The sequence below is a fragment of the Somniosus microcephalus genome, chromosome 3 (assembly GCF_052327205.1).
Source record: "Somniosus microcephalus isolate GS21.2 chromosome 3, FLI_Smic_1.0, whole genome shotgun sequence".
Lineage (NCBI taxonomy): Eukaryota > Metazoa > Chordata > Chondrichthyes > Squaliformes > Somniosidae > Somniosus > Somniosus microcephalus.
The window spans coordinates 197,121,503-197,141,816 of NC_140989.1; the positions used below are offsets into that span (position 1 = coordinate 197,121,503).

At 47.9% G+C, this 20,314-nt stretch overlaps 1 protein-coding gene across 3 annotated transcripts in view; it reads left to right on the forward strand.

The window, feature by feature from the left end:
* The window catches only part of serac1 (serine active site containing 1), a 192,664-nt gene that overhangs the window by 117,114 nt on the left and 55,236 nt on the right, over positions 1–20,314 (forward strand). For all 3 annotated transcript variants that reach the window (XM_085982103.1, XM_085982102.1, XM_085982104.1), the window contains one exon: positions 8,110–8,236. In XM_085982103.1, coding sequence (XP_085838229.1) covers positions 8,110–8,236 — 127 coding nt within the window. The remainder of the gene's footprint in view (positions 1–8,109; positions 8,237–20,314) is intronic.

Here is a 20,314-nt window from a genome sequence, read left to right on the forward strand (position 1 = left end):
CCGGGGTGGCGGGCAAACGGAGTGGGGTCATGAGCCATGGGCAGAGAGGATAGCCCTTGTCGCCAAGAAGCCAGCCTCGTGGGTGAGCCGGCCCCTCAAAAAGGTCAGAAACTGAGGTCTGCCACAGGATGAACGCATCGTGGCTGCTCCCAGGGAATTGCGCGTTGACTGCCATGATCATCTGGCGGTGGTCACAGACCAGCTGGACATTGAGGGAGTGGAACCCCTTGCGGTTGCGGAACTCCTCAGGATTCAGTAATGGCGCCCGCAAAGCCACGTGTGTGCAATCAATGGCCCCCTGCACCATGGGGAAGTCCGCAATAGCAGCGAAGCCCTGCGCGCGCTCCGCCTGCTTCTCCAGGGTCAGAGGGAAGGTGATTAATTGATGCCTTCTTCTATAGGGCAGCTGTCACTTGCCGGATGCAACAATGCACTGCAAATTGAGATATATTCGCTATGTCCCCAGTGGCTGACTGAAAGGATCCAGTGGCGTAAAAGTTGAGGGCAACAGTCACTTTGACGGCCACCGACAGAGAGGTCCTGCACCGTAGACGCGGCTGCAGATCCTCAGCAAGCAGGTGGCACAGCTCAGTCACAACCTCCTTACCAAATCGGAGCCTTCGCAGACACTGCTCCTCCGACACGGAAAGGTATGACACCTGCTGCCTGAAAACCCTCGCAGCGTATCTTCGGAGTGGCCGACCTCCATTGCCCCTCTTCCTTCTGGCCAATCCCGGCCCCCTCTCCCGCCGTCTCTGTGCCCCTTCAAAGTGTCTGGCCATGAGGACGTTCCCCTCCAAAGCAGCTCCCATTGCTATGCCAGATGGGCAACACGCGGTAATGTCTAGCACTCCAACTGCTCCGGACAGGGCTGAAGGTCCCAAGTATTCGAAGGCTAAATCCGATAAATCCTGTGCAACAGTAGCTCACCAACTCTCTCCAGCAACGATCAGAATGAACAGGCCAAGTGGCTGCAGCTTTTAGAATAGAGCTGTCCCCTTTAAATAGCGCCCCCCGACTCCGAGAAGGGCCTGGGAACGTTCCTTCGAACTGTCACTAATAGCGCCAGGTGGAAAGGTTCCGGGCGCCACCGAATATCCGCTCAGGGGCGCCAAAAGGGCGTTGCACACTGAAATGACGTCATGATCTGCCTGCGCACGCGGGCGCGCACTAACAGTTAGCGCAGGCACTAAATGGATAGTCAATATGGGAGTTGTCGCTATCCTCATTGCGCCCACCCGAACATTGGGTAGCGCCCCAAATCTCGGGCTCATTAGGCACTAATCGCTGGCGCAACCAACCGAATTTCTAGGCCGAAGTCTCTGTCTTCACACTGAGGACACCCTCCATCGTGTTGTGTGGCACTACCACCGTGCTAAATGGGATAGATTCAGAACAGATCTGGCAGCTCAAAACTGGGCATCCATGAGGCGCTGTGGGCCATCAGCAGCAGCAGAATTGTATTCCATCACAATCTGTAACCTCATGGCTCGGCATATACCTCATCATACCATTTCCATTAAGCCAGGGGATCAACCCTGGTTCAATGAGGTGTGTAGAAGAGCATGCCAGGAGCAGCACCAGGCGTACCTAAAAATTAGTTGCCAACCAGGGGAAGCTGCAACACAGGACTACATTCATGCTAAGAAGCAGAAGCAGCATGCTATAGACAGGGCTAAGCGATCCCACAATCAACGGATCAGATCAAAGCTCTGCAGTCCTGCCACATCCAGTCGTGAATGGTGGTGGACCATTAAACAACTAACGGGAGGAGGAGGCTCCATGAATATTCCCATCATCAATGATGACGGAGCCCAGCACGTGAGTGCAAAAGACAAGGCTGAAGCGTTTGCAACCATCTTCAGCCAGAAGTGCGGAGTGGATGATCCATATCGGCCTCCTCCTGAGGTCCCCACCATCACCAAAGCCAGTCTTCAGCTGATTCGAGTCACTCCACGTGATATCAAGAAACGGCTCAGCGCACTGGATACAGCAAAGGCGCACCTCTAGCCAAGCTGTTCCAGTACAGCTACAACACTGACATCTATCCGACAATGTGGAAAACTGTCCAGGTATGTCCTGTCCACAAAAAGCAGGACAAATCCAATCCGGTCACTTACCACCCCATCAGTCTACTCTCAATCCGCAGCAAAGTGATGGAAGGTGTCATTGACAGTGCTATCAAGCAGCACTTACTCACCAATAACCTGCTCACTGATGCCCAGTTTGGGTTCCACCAAGACCACTCTGCTTCCGACCTCATTACAGCCTTGGGCAAAGGAGCTGAATTCCAGAGGTGAGGTGAGAGTGACTGCCCTAGACATCAGGGCAGCATTTGACCGAGTGTGGCATCAAGGAGCTCTAGTAAAACTGAAGTCAATGGGAATCGGGGGGGCAAACTCTCCATTGGCTGGAGTCGTATCTAGCACAAAGGAAGGTGGTTGTGGTGATTGAAGGTCAATCATCACAGCCCCAGGACATCACTGCAGGAGTTCCTCAGGGCAGTGTCCTAGGCCCAACCATCTTCAGCTGCTTCATCAGTGACCTTCCCTCCAGCATAAAGTCATAAATGGGGATGTTCGCTGATGACTGCACAGTGTTCAGTGCCATTCACAACTTCTCAGATAATGAAGCAGCCCATGCCTGCATGCAACAAGACATGGACAACGTTCAGGCTTGGGCTGATAAGTGGCAGGTAACATTCGCGCCACAGAAGTGCCAGGTAATGACTTTCTCCAGCAAGCGAGAGTCTAACCACCGCTCCTTGACATTCAATGGCGTTACCATCGCCAAATCCCCCACAATCAACATCTTGGGTGTCACCATTGACCAGAAACTTAACTGGACCAGCCACATAAATACTGTGGCAACAAGAGCAGGTCAGAGGCTAGGTATTCTGCGGCGAGTGTCTCACCTCCTGACTCCACAAAGCCTTTCCAGCATCTACAAGGCACAAGCACTTGCCTGGATGAGTGCAGCTCCAACAACACTCAAGAAGCTCGACACCATGCAGGACAAAGCAGCCCGCTTGATTGGCACCCCACCTTAAACATTCACTCCCTCCACCACCGGCGTACCGTGGCTGCAGTGTGTACCATCTACAAGATGCACTGCAACAACTCGCCAAGGCTTCTTCGGCAGCACCTCCCAAACCCGCCACCTCTTCCAACTAGAAGAACAAGGGCAGCAGGAACACCACCACCTCCAAGTTCCCCTCCAAGTCACATACCATCCTGACTTGGAAATATATCACCGATCCTTCATCGTCGCTGGGTCAAAATCCTGGAGCTCCCTCCCTAACAGCACTGTGGGAGTACCTTCACCACACAGACTGCAGCGGTTCAAGAAGGCGGCTCACCACCACCTTCTCAAGGACAATTAGGGATGTGCAATAGATGCTGGCCTTGTCAGCGATGCCCACATCCCAGGAACCAATAAAAAAAAATGCACCAGCTGCCAAATTGGAAGCAGGTGACTTCGCAGTGTCTCGGGTACCCGCCTGAACTGGGCAACCTGGGGTCCTAACGCTGGTTTTAGGACCCAGATCAAAATCACTTCATTAACTGGATCTTCAGCGGCTTGAATGGACCACTGCAGGTGGCCGATTTAAAGCTAAGTAACATTTTCAGAGTTCCATTTCTCTGGAGCCAGGAGCAGCAGGAATGCTCTTAAAAATACTGTTAGCCGCCGCAGGCCTGGGCTGGCTCCCCCCGCCCGCGCCCCCCCCCCCCCCCCGGCCATTGCTTTCCCCCTCCGAGAATCTACCTGCAGGCTGGCTTGGCATCGGGACTGGCTAAATTTCCTAAGGCCCTGACCAGCCAGCAGCACTGGGATGTCTGGCTATTGTTTCATGTGAGCCTCTTCGCATACGTGTTCGCATCGCAACGCCCATTAACCATTTCTCACCAGTCTCCGGGGCTGCTTGAATGTCTCGGCCACGGGTGTAATTTATGGCTCCCAGCTCCCTTTCCTTGGCTTTGTGGATTTGTTGACCTTGAACAGAGAGGCAGATTTTTCCGAGCTCTCAGAATACGATAAAGGTCGTGAAAATCCGCAGGAATGCTCTGCTGAGGTAAGTGGCCAGGAGATTCCACTGAGTACCTTCACTCTTGCCCTTATCAAAGTATCTGGGGTCAAAGGCAGGTACCCTGATCCAGGTGGGCACTTGCGCCACTATGAGCCCCGCTGGCTAGGGTAGGCCGGGAAATGCTCCAGGCCACCAGCACAATGATGAATCTTAGTGCTCCTATTGGCCCCCTGCCACCTATTTACAAGGTGGCAAATATACATGAGCAGCAAGCAGAGAGGGAGGGGGAGGTGGTGGGTGCACGCCTGGACTCCAGGTGGGCCTTCCATGTGTTGTTGAGAGGCCCGGAGTGAGGAGTTGGTCCTGGCATACCAGCCGCTCCGTGGATGTAAGACCAGGAATGAGGGAATTCCCAGCCTGGAGTGGAGCATAGAAACAGGAGGAGGCCATTCAGCCCCTCCAGCCTGTTCCGTCATTCAGTTAGCTCCTGGCTGATCTGTATCTCAACTCCATCTACCTGCCTTGGTTCTGTAACCCTTAATACTCTTGACCAACAAAAATCTATCAATCTCAGTTTTGAAATTTTCAATTGACCCCCAGCCTTTTGGGGGAGAGAGTTCCAGGATTCCACTACCCTTTGTGTGAAGAAGTGCTTCCTGACATCACCCCTGAACGGCCTGGCTCTAATTTTAAGGTGATGTCCCCTTGTTCTGGACTCCCCTACCGGTGGAAATCGTTTCTCTCTATCTACCCTACCAACTCCTTTCATCATCTTAAACACCTCGATTAGATCACCCTCATTCTATACTCAAGGCCAATACAAGCCTAGTCTGTGCAACCTGTCCTCATAATTTAACCCTTTAGCCCTGGTATCATTCTGGTAAATCTGCGCTGCACCCTCTCCAAGGCCAATGTATCCTTTCTGAGGTGCGGGGCCCAGAACTGAGCACAGTGTCCAGATGGAGTCTAACCAGAGCTCTGTACAACTGGAGTTTAACTTCCACCCCATTGTGTTCCAGTCCCCGAGATAAAGGCCAACAGTCCTTTTCTGCCCTCGCAGCGCGTTCCTATGCAGAGCTAGACAGGTAGCTAACAACTTGATATCTTCCCATAAAAATCACAAGGCTTGACTTTTCTTGTAAAGCTTTACTGAAAGATTCTTATTGTAAAACTGAAATACAACACAGAAATGGAAGCACACATTAGTATACAAGCGCATAACTGATATGCATACACAAATTTAGGTACGCCTGAGCAACACAGTACATTTGGCATGTAAATTACCAAACACGTGGAAACACAGCTTACTGTGAATATACATTTAGCAAACTGGAAGGCATTCTCTTTAAATTAGCCCTGTACATAGTGCATCAAAATACAGCTACTAGTTAACCAGCTAGACAGAGAGCGAGCACTTCACGGCTAGCTGTGTAAGTTTGCTTACAGAGAAAAGTTACAAACTAAACATTTTCTGCAACATACAGTGTACACTAATCATCTATAACATTCTCAAGTACTTACAGACAAATAATATCCAAGACTCAGGCGTGGGAACAATATAACTTCCCAGAGCATGTGCCGCTGTAGGTCTGTAATATACAGTAGTTTACTGCACTTACTGTGCTTTACTGCACTTTACTGCGCTTTTACTGCAGTTGCTAGGTACCAAATAGCCACTAGGTGGCGGCCCACAATGGGAATCGACCCAACTTACTCAAACCCCTGAATTAACTGGAAAACGAACATAAATTGCTACAGGGAGACAGCACACTGTTTAATTAGTTTTTGTACCTGCCCAGTAGCTTTTAGTGATTCCTAAGGTCCCGGCAGTTATTCCTTCCCAAACATGGCACTCTAGGATTTTCAGGCCCAATGTTTCTTTCAGCATTGTTGGGTGTCATGCGATCGGGGTTGGTTTAGTAAGAAACACGTTCATCAGCCCCAGAAATGCTTTCCCCTTGGTCAGCCAGTTTGGCAGCTGAAAAGTGTTCATCAGGTCTTTCTGCTTCCAACTCTGAAATGTTGCTGCCTTCCAATATTAGGGAACATCTGTACAGTTGTCAATGAGAGGGGCTTGTCATTTCCCCCCTACTTTACCCAATTAGGATGCTGAAGTGTCGGGATATCTTTTGGAGAGTGTTAATACCCAGGCCTGAGGATCTTTTTGGGACAGCTTAAATTATTATAACTTGTATAAACTATAATAAGTTTGCATAAACTATTATATATTTGCATGAACAATAATATATTTGTAGTGCTTCGTCCTTATATTTTCACAAAACGATGCCTACATGTAACCATTTAAGTATGGTTAATGTTAAAACATGCTTAAAGAAGCAGTATAATGTTTTATGCTCCGTTTGATTGGCCCAGAAATTCGGGTCGGGGGCTTCCCGCGGGTGTAAGCCCCCGACCTGCACTTACCTAGCGTGCCGGCCGTTGAGCTGTGGGCCCCCGTGGAATTCCGATCCTGGGCCTCCTCCAACTGCCGGCGCGCAGTGCTTGCGTTAGTTCGATGCGTCCCCTGGGATCACGTGGGCCATGGGGAGCCAATCGGAGCAGGGAATGCTTCATTCATAAGTTTGACAGGAAGTGCTGTCAAACATATAAATACTATGAGCCCCAAAACATCACTAAATCTTCAAACAAATTTTTTTTTTAATCACATTTTTAAAATAAACTATAAATTACATGAAATAACTATTTTAAACAATAATTTAAATTTTTGAAAAAAATAATTTTATTTTCTAAAGGGGCTAAAAATAAACTTACCTTTCTTTAAAGTATTTAAAAATAATAAACCTGTGGAAATTTTTTTTTAATTTTAATTAATTCACCACTTACCTTGTAAAAAGCAGGCCTTACGACTGCTTTTTAAATGTCTAACTCCTGGAGACTTACCTTCCCGGGAAAACCTGCAAAAAAAACGTAAGTTCGATGCGCACGTGCAGCCTCTCCTGCGCACGCGTTCGACCTCTTAACCCCTGCTTTCAGGGGAACGGAAGTGCCGGTTTCCCGCGCATGCGCAGTGCATGCAGGAAACTGGCACTTCCATTGGGCCTACGGGTGAGTACCCTGTGCGTACTCACCCGTGGAGACCCGAAGTTCTGGGCCATTATGTTTTCTTCGACGTCTCTGATAGCACATGCCAATACCCATGGTTGATAAAAGACAGGGATTAGGATCCCAGTCTTCTAGTTCTAAATAAGCTTTGGCTGCTCTTCAATTTGCTCAGGGAACGACACTCCGCACCTCTGGACCCATTTGAGATCAAGAACTTTGACATGAATCTTGTCATTCATGTGGAAATAATACTGGGCGGCCTGCTGGTGGCGCTGTCCAGGGAGAGTATAAATATTAGGGCATGGGCCCAGCTTGCTCAGGACATTCTTTAATAGGAACTAGTGAAGGACACAACTAGATCTCCATGTTGAAAAACAGTTGATTAAAGCCTTGTTTAATACTCCGACCAAGTGCCTAGTAGTTTCCTTATGTCAAATTTCATGTGGGAGCCCTGGGTACAGACCTGTGTGTTACTGCCCATGAGTGAATGTTTCCATATACCCAGGGCAATTTACAACTGGACCACCTTAGAACAGCTTTTAATCTGATAGTGGACAGACCAAAGGACTGATGTTTCCCAATTACTATAGGAACAGGTTGAACTTAATATTCTGTTTAAAAGAAGTGACTGTTCCCTTTTAAGAAATTCTGTGAAACCTGCTTTTGTAGCTGCATCTTGAAATATATATACAATAATAACAATTCGATTTCACTTGATTTCTCTGCTTCAAATTTTGATGTGATTCCTCCCCAACTGATTTCTTTCCTTGAGCTCCAAATGTATTTTCCTTATATACAGTGGCCAGGCAGAGTCTGCTGTGTTTAGTGGTTTCTAATAACTTGTCTAATGCTGATGAATACAATATTTTAGTTAAATAATCAAACGGCCTCACAGTAACAATTTGGGATTATTTCCTTCAATCAGTCTCAGACTGCAGTTACTATAAAACTGCCAAATGTTCTGCAGCTTTTATACACATTACTGAGCAGTACAGACACTGATCTCTTTTTGTCTTCAGTCAGCCAATCAAAGCAGACGTTCTTTTTGTCCATGGCCTGCTGGGAGCAGCTTTTAAAACATGGCGGCAGAAGGACCGCACTGATGTGGAAGATAAGGATGCCAATTACACAGAATGTTGGCCAAAGGTATGAGTAAAATCTATCTGAACTGTTTGGATGCCCTTTTGTTTGCGATCAGTTTCGTATTACGCTCAAACCACCTCTAAATGCAGCAACTCTTCTGTGATGACGATCAGAATCATACAGCACAAAAGGAGGCCATTCGGCCCATCGCTTCTGTGCCGGCTCTTTGAAAGAGCTCTCCAATTAGTCCCACTCCCCCTGCTCTTTCCTCATAGCACTGCAAACTTTCCCCCTTCAATAATTTATTCAATTCCCTTTTGAAAGTTATTATTGAATCTGATTCCACCAAACTTTCAGGTAGTTCAATATCATTATTATTTATTTACTTATCACTAAGCATTCCAGGGGCTTAACTGTACCAAAAGGAGCTGGCACTGTACAGCTGACCCACAGCAAAACCTATTCACCTGCCATGGATGTAAAATAAAACCAAGTGAAAAATTCCTTTGCAAGAGCAACTCAAACAAACATGAAGGTTTTTGCATACATTTATTTCACTGGTGAAATATAAGTGAGCCTCGTTCACTCGTGAAATGAACAGTGTTCAGCAGCCTTCTATTCCTGCACAAACCGAACCGTACTAGTATCTGGGTGAAAATAGCTTCACTTTGGATTTATTGCATTGAGTCACAGAATAAATCCATATTAAATGACGTGTGTTAAAAAGGCACAAGTAAATTTAAATCACATCACTCTTGTACTGTAAAGAGATCTAACAGCCTATTTGACATCTTCATGCTTGCATAGTTGTTATTTTTGAACTTGAAGGGACAGGAAGCTCAAATAGAATTAATTCAATGAGTAATTCTTAGTCCATCATCAGAATTCAAGTGAGCCTGATTTTCTCTAATATCACATTTCCATACAATTAGACTGTTGTGAGACTGATTAATGTATTCTGTGATGGCGTTCCTTTTCCCTTCTCTCCTAAATCTGGTAACTCGCTTATGGTTCCATGGGCACTGCCAGCCTTTGATACCTCACCCAAGTAAATACTTTTTGTGCATGTATAAGTAGTGAGTGTAGACAGATCGTTTGACAGTGATGGGCGCCAAAGCTGAGCTTGATCCTGCCCTCAACCGACACCCACATCCCCACATACACATGTTCCAACACAGGTCACTGCATAGCAATCACAAATGGAAACCGTAAAGCAGGGGGGAAAAATTTGGTTGTTTGCACCACCCGTTAGCGCCTAAAGAGGCCGACAAGTGGGGCGCTAACCAACTAGCGCCTGGGCGCAGCGAACCCTGCGCCTCTCCCCATATTGAGTGGACATTTTGCGCCGGCGCTAAACCGTAGCGCCCGCTCGCCGGCGCACGCAGATCATGATGTCATTTCAGTGTGCAACGCCTTTGGGGCGCCCCGGACCGCAAATTCAGTGGCGCCCCCCTCCGTTCCGCCTGGCGCTAATAAGGACAGCTTACCTGGAACGTTTCCCAGTCGCTGTCGGGCTGGGGGGGGCGTTCTTTAAAGGGGACTGGTGTGCTTTAAAAGCGGCAGCCATTTTTGGACCACAACTTCTTACAGAGATACAGAGATTTGCTCAGCTGCAGACGGAGAGCCATTTCAACATTGAGCCAGCGCTGGCAGAAGAACTTCAGCCTTCTGACCATTACCTTACTGTTGGTGAGCATCTGAAACGGCAAAACTTTCTGTGCGCACTTAATATGGGGGCTGCATTGGATGGGAACGTCCTGCTTCTGAACCATCTTGACAGGGCACAGAGATGCAGGGATAGAGGGGCAGGCATGGCCAGACGGAGGAGGGCCAACAGACGTCGCCACACAAGACCTTACGCTGCCAGGGTTTTCTCTGACTGAGCTGTGCCACCTGCTTCAGCCAGATCTGCAGCCTCAGCTAAGGTGCAGGACATCTCTGTCGGTGGCTGTGAAGATCACTGTTGCCCTTAACTTCTATGCAAGCGGCTCCTTTCAGGCCGCAACTGGGGACATAGCCAACATCTCGCAGTTCGCGGTGCATTGCTGCATCTGTCAAGTGACTGATGCCCTCTTTAAAAGGAGGCGGCAATACATCTCCTTCCCAATGATCCCGGACAAGCAGAGGGAGCGCGCAGAGGGCTTCGCAAGAATAGCGGACTTCCCCATGGTGCAGGGCGCCATTGACTGCACGCATGTGGCTTTGCGGGCGCCTGTAGAGAATGCGGAGGAGTTCCGCAACCGCAAGGGGTTCCATTCATTGAATGTACAGCTGGTCTGTGACCACCGACAGCTGATCCTCGCTGTGAATGCCCAGTTTCCAGGCAGCAGCCACGACGCCTTCATCCTGCGCCAGACCTCTGTGGCAGACCTTTTCGAGGCCCCGGCTCACCCAGGAGGCTGGCTTCTCGGGGACAAGGGCTATGCTCTGTGCCCGTGGCTGATGACCCCGCTCCGTTCGCCCAGCACCTCTGCTGAAGAACGCTACAATGCGAGCCATCAAGCGACCAGGAACATTATTGAGCACACAATCGGCGTGCTGAAGCAACGGCTCCGTTGTCTGGACCATTCCGGAGGAGCCCTTCAGTACTCACCTGAGCGAGTCTCCCACTTCTTGGTTGTGTGTTGCATGCTGCATAACCTGGCAATCCTCAGGACCCAGCCAATGCCACCAGACATTGAAGCACCAGCAGAGGAGGAGGAGGCCAAGACGGGAGGGAGGCAGAAACTGGAAGGGCCGTCCGTCAGAGGCTTATCAGAAGTCGCTTCTAGGCCACTCTCGGAATGCTTGCTGCCATTCCAAGAACAGGAATGGAACCGTTCTGATACCCCAAAGCCTGTGAAGGGCAAAATGTATGTAAAGAGCAGACATGGCCATTGTAAATAAAGACATTTGTTTATTTAACAAAATGTGCTTCCTTCCCGCATGACAAAGCAATGGCAACAAAAAGCTAAACAAACAGACTGCCACATAAGTGGCTCGCACACCCGGGAGACTGTCCAAACCATCGCTAACATTCAGACCAGCATCCTCGGCCTTGAATTCTACAAATAACAGGTAAGAGCAGCACCTTCTACTTTCTCCCCCTCGATGGTGATCTGCTTCCCTTGCGAGATTGGCCCCTTCCCTCCCTGCAGCTCCTCCGTAATGGGACCCCAGTGGCTGCAGCAAGGCTGGGAGAGGCCTGCTGACTGTCCGAAAGCGCAGGTGCCCCTGAGGGACGGCCTGGATGAGCTCTGGGCTTGGAGGGCCCGGCTGCTGACTGCTCCAACTCTGCATGGGTGGAAGCAGTCTGTCCTACAGGTGGTGGCAGCTGCAGTGGAGACGTGCCAGTGGTGGCATCAGGAATGCTGTCATCCTGAGAGCGGACAGCAGCTCCCTGATCGGCCGACACACTGGCACTCTGACGGGGCAGCACCGCAGCATGCGCAGCAATCGGCTGGTCCAGAGATTGCTGGTCTGCTGTGGTGCTGCAAGGGCCCCGGGTAATCCTGCCCGATCCAGCGAGGGTGGCAGCAGTCAGTGCTCGCGTGGCCTCAATCTGCGTCTGCATGAGACCAGCAAGTGACTGCGTGGCAGCACTTGCGTGGCAGGTGCCAGTGCTTTGGTGAAACCCTGGACAATCCTTTCCAGTGCTGTCCCGAAGTCCTGCGCACTCCTTGCCAGTGCTGTCCCGAAGTCCTGCGCACTCCTGGCCTGTGCTGCGCCGAAGTCCTGCGCACTCCTGGCCTGTGCTGCGCCGAAGTCTTGGACACTCCTTGCCAGTGTCTCGATGGATTCAGGCATCCTTGCCACTGCAGCCATGAGCTCAGTGTGCCTCAGCCCAGCCTGGGCGCTCATTTCTGCGAGGGCACGCACCTCTTCTGCGCTCTGTGCAGCAGCACTCGGGGCCCAACTCGTCCTCCGGGGAGATGGGCCCCGAGCTTCCCTACCCCCCTTGCGTTGCTGCAGGCTGCTGGTTCCTGGAGCTGGATGGTCCGGCTTCCTCCTGCTCGTCGCCTCCCGAGTCAGTCGCAGTGGCAGCTTGAGGGCCCGGCTCCCGAGCTGGTGATTCAGCATCTGAAAGCAGGGAGGGTTGAAGAGTGGCTTTAGCGAAAGGACAGGGTGGCAGCTAGGGATGCATGTGTGCTGCAATGCTCTGACTTGGGTCCAGAGTGAAAAAGCATGCTGGTGGGGGGAACAAGTGGAAGGAGAGAGTTCAAAAAGGTGATGACCTTACCATCGTTGTGCACAATGGGGTCGGCAGCTCCAGAGGCGACGGGACCACTCATTCGGCTTGCGACGATCTGGTGGACTCGCTCCTCCAGGTCTGTAAGGGTCTGCAGGTGAGGCCGGCCTCCTCTGGTACGAAGCTGTTGCCTGCGGTTACTCGCCAGCTTGGCCTGCAAGAGAAAGGACGGGGTGTGATGAAACATGCTGCCCTGAGCTGACATCACATGCCTCCCATGGTAGAATAGCCCTTACATTATGCACTGAGCTGAATGTGCGTGTGTGTTTCCAGAAAGGGCCATGGATGACAGCTGGCCATTGGGGCTCTGCGCACCCTCTGCCCATAAAGTGAGGTGCAAATGGAGGGATGAAGATAAATCTGGAAAAGGCACTCGCCCTAATGACCTGAGTGAGGTCGTTGAACTTCTTCCTGCATTGCACAGGAGTCCTGGGCACCATGCTGTTGGAGGTGACTCTTTGGGAAACCTCCCTCCAAGCTCTGCGGTATTCGGTCTGATTAGGCCTCCTGCCATTCTCCGAGTACAGCACACCTCGCCGGCGCTCCACCGCGCCAACCAGAGCATCTAATGCCCCCTCGCTGAAGCGCTGCGCTCTCTCCCTGACCCTCTCCATGTCCTTGAAGTTTTGGCTGCCACAGGTAGGTTGCCGTCGAGTTTGAGGCCTACAAGGCGCAGAGTGTGGCTGCAGATGAGAATCACTCCGCCCCTTTAAGGGCTGACCGGCGCCAGCGTGTCTAGGTCCAATCGATTATTGACAGCACCTGTGCTGTGCCCGCCCGCGGGGAAATTGCGTTGCGCCGCCGGGTTAGCGCCTTAAGACTACCGTGCAGTGCCTGATTTAGCGCCGCAATCACCTTCAGGGGCGCTGCAACCCAATATCGCTCGAGGTGGCGATCAATCGCGCCTGGCGCTAAAATTTGCGCACCGCCAGTACTAGCACCCCAAACGGGGCGATACCAAATTTTTCCCCCCAGATGTTTTCTCATCTTCAGCCAATTGTGCTGTTTCTGAAATCCACTAAGTCAGAAATCCTGGAAAGCCGTGGTGTACGTAACTCAGTGTTGCAGTGCATTTTTTCAAAGTGCCATTAGGGGATCTCTCCTCTAAACCATTTTAATGATGTTCAGAGCTCTACACATACAAGAGAGAATCAACAGTAGGAACAACTCCACTATTATTGTGTCGCTGTTTCATGCGACCACCAGGATGGTAGAAGGTGGATTAGATCGACCTTGATCTTTTTTCATCGAGCAATTCCTATGTATATGGGGGTTGGCTTTTGTACAGTACATCTGAGCAGTGTAGCATCTGTGCATGCACAATGGTGAATAATGCTGCAAGTTCTGATACCCTGTGGCTCCACCTGAAGTATAGCATTCCTTAATTTTTTAATTAAAAATTTTAGACTCCCAGCTACATCGAGTCTGCAGCACAGAAACTGGCTATTCGGCCCAACTGGTCTGTGCCGGTGTTTATGCTCCACACTAACCACCTCCCACCCCTCTTCATCTGACCCTATCAGCATATCCTATTCTTTTCTCCCTCGTGTGCTGCTCTAGCTTTCCCTTGAATGCATCTATACTATTCGCCTCAACTACTTGTGGTAGCGCGTTCCTCATTCTTACAACTGTTTCGGTAAATAGGTTTCTCCTAAATTTCCCATTGGATTTATTAGTGACTATCATATATTTCTAGCCCCTAGTTTCTTAATCCCCTTCAAGTGGAAACATCGTCTCTATGTCTACCCTAGCCAACCCCTTCATCATTTTAAAGACCTGTATCACGGTCACCTCTCAACTTTCTCTTTTCTGGAGAAAAAAGCCCCAGGCTGTTCAGTCTTTCCTAATAGTTGTAACCTCTCAGTTCTGGTATCATCCTTGTAAATATTATTTGCACCTTTTTATAATATGAAGCCCAGAACTGCACGCAGTACTCCAAGTGTGGTCTAACCAAGGTTCTATACAAATTTAACATAACTTCCCTGCTTTTCAATTCTATCCCTCTAGAAATAAACCCAATTGCTTTTTTTATGGCCTTATTAACCTGCGTCACTACTTTTAGTGATTTGTGTATTTGTGCTCCTGGATCCCTTTGCTCTTCTACCCCATTTAGATCCTTATTTTCCAAGGAATATATGCCTACTTATTTTTCTTACCAAATGTAATACCTCACAATTATCTGTGTTGAAATTCATTTGCCAAGTATATGCCCATCCTGCAAGTTTATTAATGTCTTCTTGTAATTTGTTGCAGTCCACCTCAGTATTGACTAACTTCCCCCAATTTGGTGTCATCTGCAAATTTAGAAATTATATTTTTGATTCGGAAGTCTAAATCGTTCATATTAATTGTGAACAGTGATCCCAGCACTGATCCTTCTGGGATCCCATGCTCCACCTTCTGCCACTCTGACTAGCTACCCTTAGCCCCTACTCTCTGCTTTCTGTGTTGCAGCCAGCTAGCTATCCATTCTGCCGCTTGTCCCCTGACTCCACATTCTCTGTCCTTATTCATTAGTCAGTTATGTGGTACCTTATCGAAGGCCTTTTGGAAATCTAGATAAATTGCATCTACTGCATTACCCTTGTCTACTCTCTCTGTTACCTCTTCAAAGATTTCAACAATGTTGGTCAAGCAAGACTCCCTTTTGAAATCCATGCTGACCATTTGGTGTTATCTGCAAATTTAGAAATTGTACTTCTGATTCCCGAGTCCAAATCGTTAATGTAAATTGTGACCAACAGTGGTCCCAGCACCGATCCTGGTGGAATACCACTACCCACCTTTTGCCTGTCTGAGTAGTTGCCCTTCACCCCTGCTCTCTGTTTTCTGTTTTGTAGCTGGCTTGCTCTCCATTCCGTTAGCTGTTCCCAGATTCCACATGCTCTGACTTTAGTCATGAATTTACTAGGTGGTGCCCTATCGAAGGCCTTTTGAAAATACAAAAATATTCCATCAACTGCATTACCCTTGTCCACTCTTTCTGTTACTACTTCAAAGAATTCAATAAGATTGGTCAAGCATGACCTTTGTTTCTCTCTCCACAGATGCTGCTTGACCTTCCCTTTTGAAATCCGTGCTGACTACTCTTTATATTATGTTTCCTCCGCCACTCCCTGGTCCACTCTTCAATCTCCCCCAACAACCACTCCTCTTCCCACCTTCACATGCAAGCGCAGGTGATGCGACACCTGCCCTTTTACCTCCTCCCTTCCCACTGTCCAGGGCCCCAAACACTCCTTCCAGGTGAAACAGTGATTTACTTGTACTACTTGCAATTTAGTATACTGTATTCGCTGCTCACGATGCGGTCTCCTCTACACTGGGGAGACCAAACGCAGATTGGGTGACCGCTTTGCAGAACACCTCTGTTCAGTCTGCAAACGTGATCCTGAGCTTCTGGTTGGCTGTCACTTTAATTCTCCGTCCCACTCCCACTCTGACCTCTCTGTCCTCGGCCTCTTACACTGTTTCAAAGAAGCTCAACGGAAGCTCGAGGAACAGCACCTCATCTTTCGATTAGGTTCTTTACAGCCTTCTGGACTCAGTGAGTTCAACAATTTCAGGTCATAACCACTACTCCCATTTTTCGGACAGCAGCTGTTGGTAATGATTCTGCTGTGGCCATTTACACCTCCTCTAGACCCATCTTTTGTTTCTTTACTTGTCCCATTACCAATGTTCCCTTTAAAGTGCGCGGTCTCTGGAGTTCCCGTGCAGCCGGCTCACCGGCTTTTAAGTGGAAAAACCACGTATGTGCGGAATTTTGAATGGGCCGCGCAGCCTGTTAAAGGCCCCCCAAAAAATTAGAACGAACATTGCCCATTACCATCTCCTTTTGCCTCGCACCATCATCCCATTTGTCATTTAATTTCTCCTGCCTTCCACCCTATCACAGACCTTCCCTGTTGTTCTTTGCCCTCCTCCCCCCCCCGGCCTCTGCACTTGCTTAACACCTGTTACATCTCTAACTTTTTCCAGTTCTGACATAGGGTCATCAACCTGAAACGTTAACTCTGTTTCTCTCTCCACTGATGCTGCCTGACCTGCTGAGTATTTCCAGCATCCACAGTATTTTGCTTTTGTACTCTATTATATTTTTGGTTTCTAGATGTTTTTCCAATACAGGGTACATCTTTGAGTAAAGATTTCATTATCTTTTCTACCACTGATGTTAAGCTAACTGGTCTATAGTTCCCAGGACGTGTTCTATCTTTTTTAAATATAGGAATTACATTAGCTGTCTACCAGTCCTCTGGCACTATTCACTTGTTGAATGAATTGGTATATATGTAATCGTGCCTCTGCTATCTCTTCCCTAACATCTTTTAATATGCACGGATGTACACCATCTGGACCAAGGGTTTTATTCTCTAAGTTTGATTAGTTTATCAATTACCTCCCCCCTTTCTATCTTAAATGCCTTTATATATTTTTTGGTCTCTTCTAATGTCATGCCCACCATGTTAGTCTCCCTGGTAAATACTGAGGCAAAGTAACTATTCAATATTTCTGCCATTTCTCTGTCATTACCTGTGAATTTATCTTGTGCATCCCCTAGTGGCCCTATCCCTATCCTGATTTTTATTTTGTTATTTATGTGCCTGTAGAGTACTTTACTATTTCTTTGATAATTTAATTTTGTAGTTCTACTTTGCTTTCCAAATTGTTTTTTTGACTTCTTACCTAACCTCTTTGTATTCCCCTTTGTCATCCTCTCTTTTATTGTCTATGTACTTACTGTATGCCTTTTTCTTTAGTTTCAATTTTATCCTTATCTCTAGTTATCCATGGTGTTTCATTATTGACTAGTTTGTTCTGGTTTCTTTGAGGAATATATTTCTCCTGAACTCTCTTGATCACCGTTTTCAATATTTCCCGCTGCTATCTATCTCTTTGTCAATTATTTTCCAGTTTATCTTTCCTAGTTCCATTCTCATCCCCTCAAATCTTAACATTTTTCCAATCTATTACTTAGGTCTTTGTCTTACATATGTCTTTCTCAGTCATTATTTTAAACCTTATTATGTTATGATCACTATTGCCTAGATATTCCCCTATGCTTACTTCTCTTATTTGCTCGGCTCTGCTTATCCGACATCCAGTATTGGATGAGCAGAAATTTCCTCAAATTCAATATTGGGAAGACCGAAGCCATTGTCTTTGATCCCGACCACAAACTATGTTACCTAGCCACTGACTCCGTTCCTTGCAAACTTGGCATCCTATTTAACCCTGAGTATAGATTTATTTAAGGGAAAGCTTGATACACATATGAGGGAAAAGGGACTAGAAGGTTATGCTGATAAAGTTAGATGAGGAAAGACGGAGGAGGCTCGAGTGGAGCATAAACACCAGCATGGACTGGTTGGGCTGAATGGCCTGTTTCTGCGCTGTACATCTTATGTAATCCTATGAGCTGAGCTTCTGACCACATTTCTGCGCTATCATGAAGACTGCCTACTTCCACCTCCATGATATCGCCCTTCTCCGCCCCTGCCTCTGCTCATCTGTTGCTGAAACCCTCATCCATGCCTTTGTTACCTTTAAACTTGACTATTCCAATGCTCTCCTGGCCAGTCCCACCTTCCACCCTACATAAACATCAGCTCATCCATAACTCACCTGCCCGTATATTAACTCGCACCAAGTCCCGTTCACCCATCACCCCTGTGCTCGCTGACCTACATTGGCTCCCGGTTAAGCAACGCCTCAATTTTAAAATTCTCATCCTCGTTTTCAAATCTCTCCATGGCCTCCTCGCCCCTCTCTATCTCTGTAATCTCCTTCAGCCCTACAATCCGTCGAGATCTCTGCACTGTTCCAATTCTGACCTCTTGCAGATCCCCGATTCTCTTCGTTCCACCATTGGTGGCCGTGCCTTCTGTTGCCAAGGCCCTAAGCTTTGGAATTCCCTGCCTAAACCTCTCCACTTCCCTACCTCTCTTTCCTCCTTTAAGACGCTCCTTAAAACCTACCTCTTTGACCAAGCTTTTCGTCACCTGTCCTAATATCTCTTTATGTGGCTCAGTGTCAAATTTTGTTTGATAATGCACCTGTGAAGCACCTTGGGACATTTTAGTACGTTAAAGGCACTCTATATCAATACAAGTTGTTGTAATTTAAGATTTCGAGCACAATTCTCTGGTAGAAAATTATCAGCACAAGCAAAACTTACTCCAAAATAGAGCAAAAACACTGTTAAACAGCAGGCAGCAGATTATATCAGACCACGTTATAGATCTGACCACACTAATCTGTTAGTTGTGAAATAGGTCAATAATAAGTAGGCTGCAGGAAGATATCAATAAATTGGTCAGGTGGGCAGAACAGTGGCAAATTAAATTCAATCTGGAGAAGTGTGAGGTAATGCATTTGGGGAGGACTAACAAGGAAAGGGGATACACATTAAATAGTAGGACACTGAGTAGTGTAGAGGAACAAAGGGACCTTGGAGTGCATATCCACAGATCCCTGAAGGCAGCAGGCCAGGTAGATAAGGTGGTTAAGAAGGCATACAGAATGCTTGCCTTTATTAGCCGTGGCATAGAATACAAGAGCAGGGGGGTTATGCTCCAACTGTATAAAACACTAGTTAGGCCTCAGCTAGAGTACTGCGTGCAGTTCTGGTCACCACATTATAGGAAAGATGTGATTGCACTAGAGAGGGTACAGAGGAGATTTACAAGGATGTTGCCGGGAGTAGAGAATCTTAGCTACTGGAAAGACTGGATAGGCTGGGTCTGTTTCCCTTGGAACAGAGGAGGCTGAGGGGAGACCTTATTGAGGTGTATAAAATTATGAGGGGCATAGATAAAGTGGATAGAAAGGATCTATTTCATTTAGCAGAGGGATCAAAAACCAGGGGGCACAGATTTAAAGTAATTGGTGGAAGGTTTAGAGGGGATTTGAGAGGAAATTTCTTCACCCAGAGGGTTGTGGGGGTCTGGAACTCGCTGCCTGAAAGGGTGGTAGAGGCAGGAACCCTAACCACATTTAATAAGTACTTGGATGTGCACTTGGGATGCTCTAACCTGCAGGGCTACGGACCAAGAGCTAGGAAGTGGGATTAGGCTGGATAGCTCTTTGTTGGCCGGCGTGGACATGATGGGCCAAAATGGCCTCCTTCCGTGCTGTAACTTTCTATGATTCTATAATACCTCATTATTCTGTGACTGTCCAGCATAAATGTCGGAAAGGATTCCGCTATCTAAACTGTTCTAGTGTCAATTTAGAGCAGTATTTAGAAAACATGTTTTTCGACATCAAATATGCTTCTTTTCAGTGCATGCCTTGGATAAGGATAACTAAAACATTGCAAAATTGGCTATTCACTTGGAAGAGTGCAGAGTATTGCCTGTAAGATCAGCGGCGACAACAGGGGAGTTTTGTTGTGTGAAATTTTCAGTTAGCTGCTGTAATGGGCATTGCTGCTTCCCAAATTCACTCTGTGCAGTTGCTTCTAAGAGCTTTTAAATAGTAGATAGAAGTTACAACACGTAAACAGGCTTTTGGTCCACCCAGTCTGTGTCAGCGTTTACCCCCAACGAATAGTTCTGATCACATTTACGCACCCTGTTCCCATATCCCTTCAACCTCTCTTCCTTCACCCACCTCTCCAATTTAATCTTGAATGTTGATATAACTTCTGCCTCAACCAATAACCCTAGTAACGACATAGGTAGAAAAAGGGATAAGGTCCCGCAGGCAGATTTTAGGGAGCTAGGAAAGAGATTAAAAAGCAAGACCTCAAAATGTAGTAATCGCCGGATTGCTCCTGGTGCCACGAGCTAGTGAGTATAGAAATAGGAGGATAGAGCAGATGAATGTGTGGCTGGAGAGGTGGTGCAGGAGAGAGGACTTTAGATTCCTGGGACATTGGGACTGGTTCTGGGGGAGGTGAGACCTATACA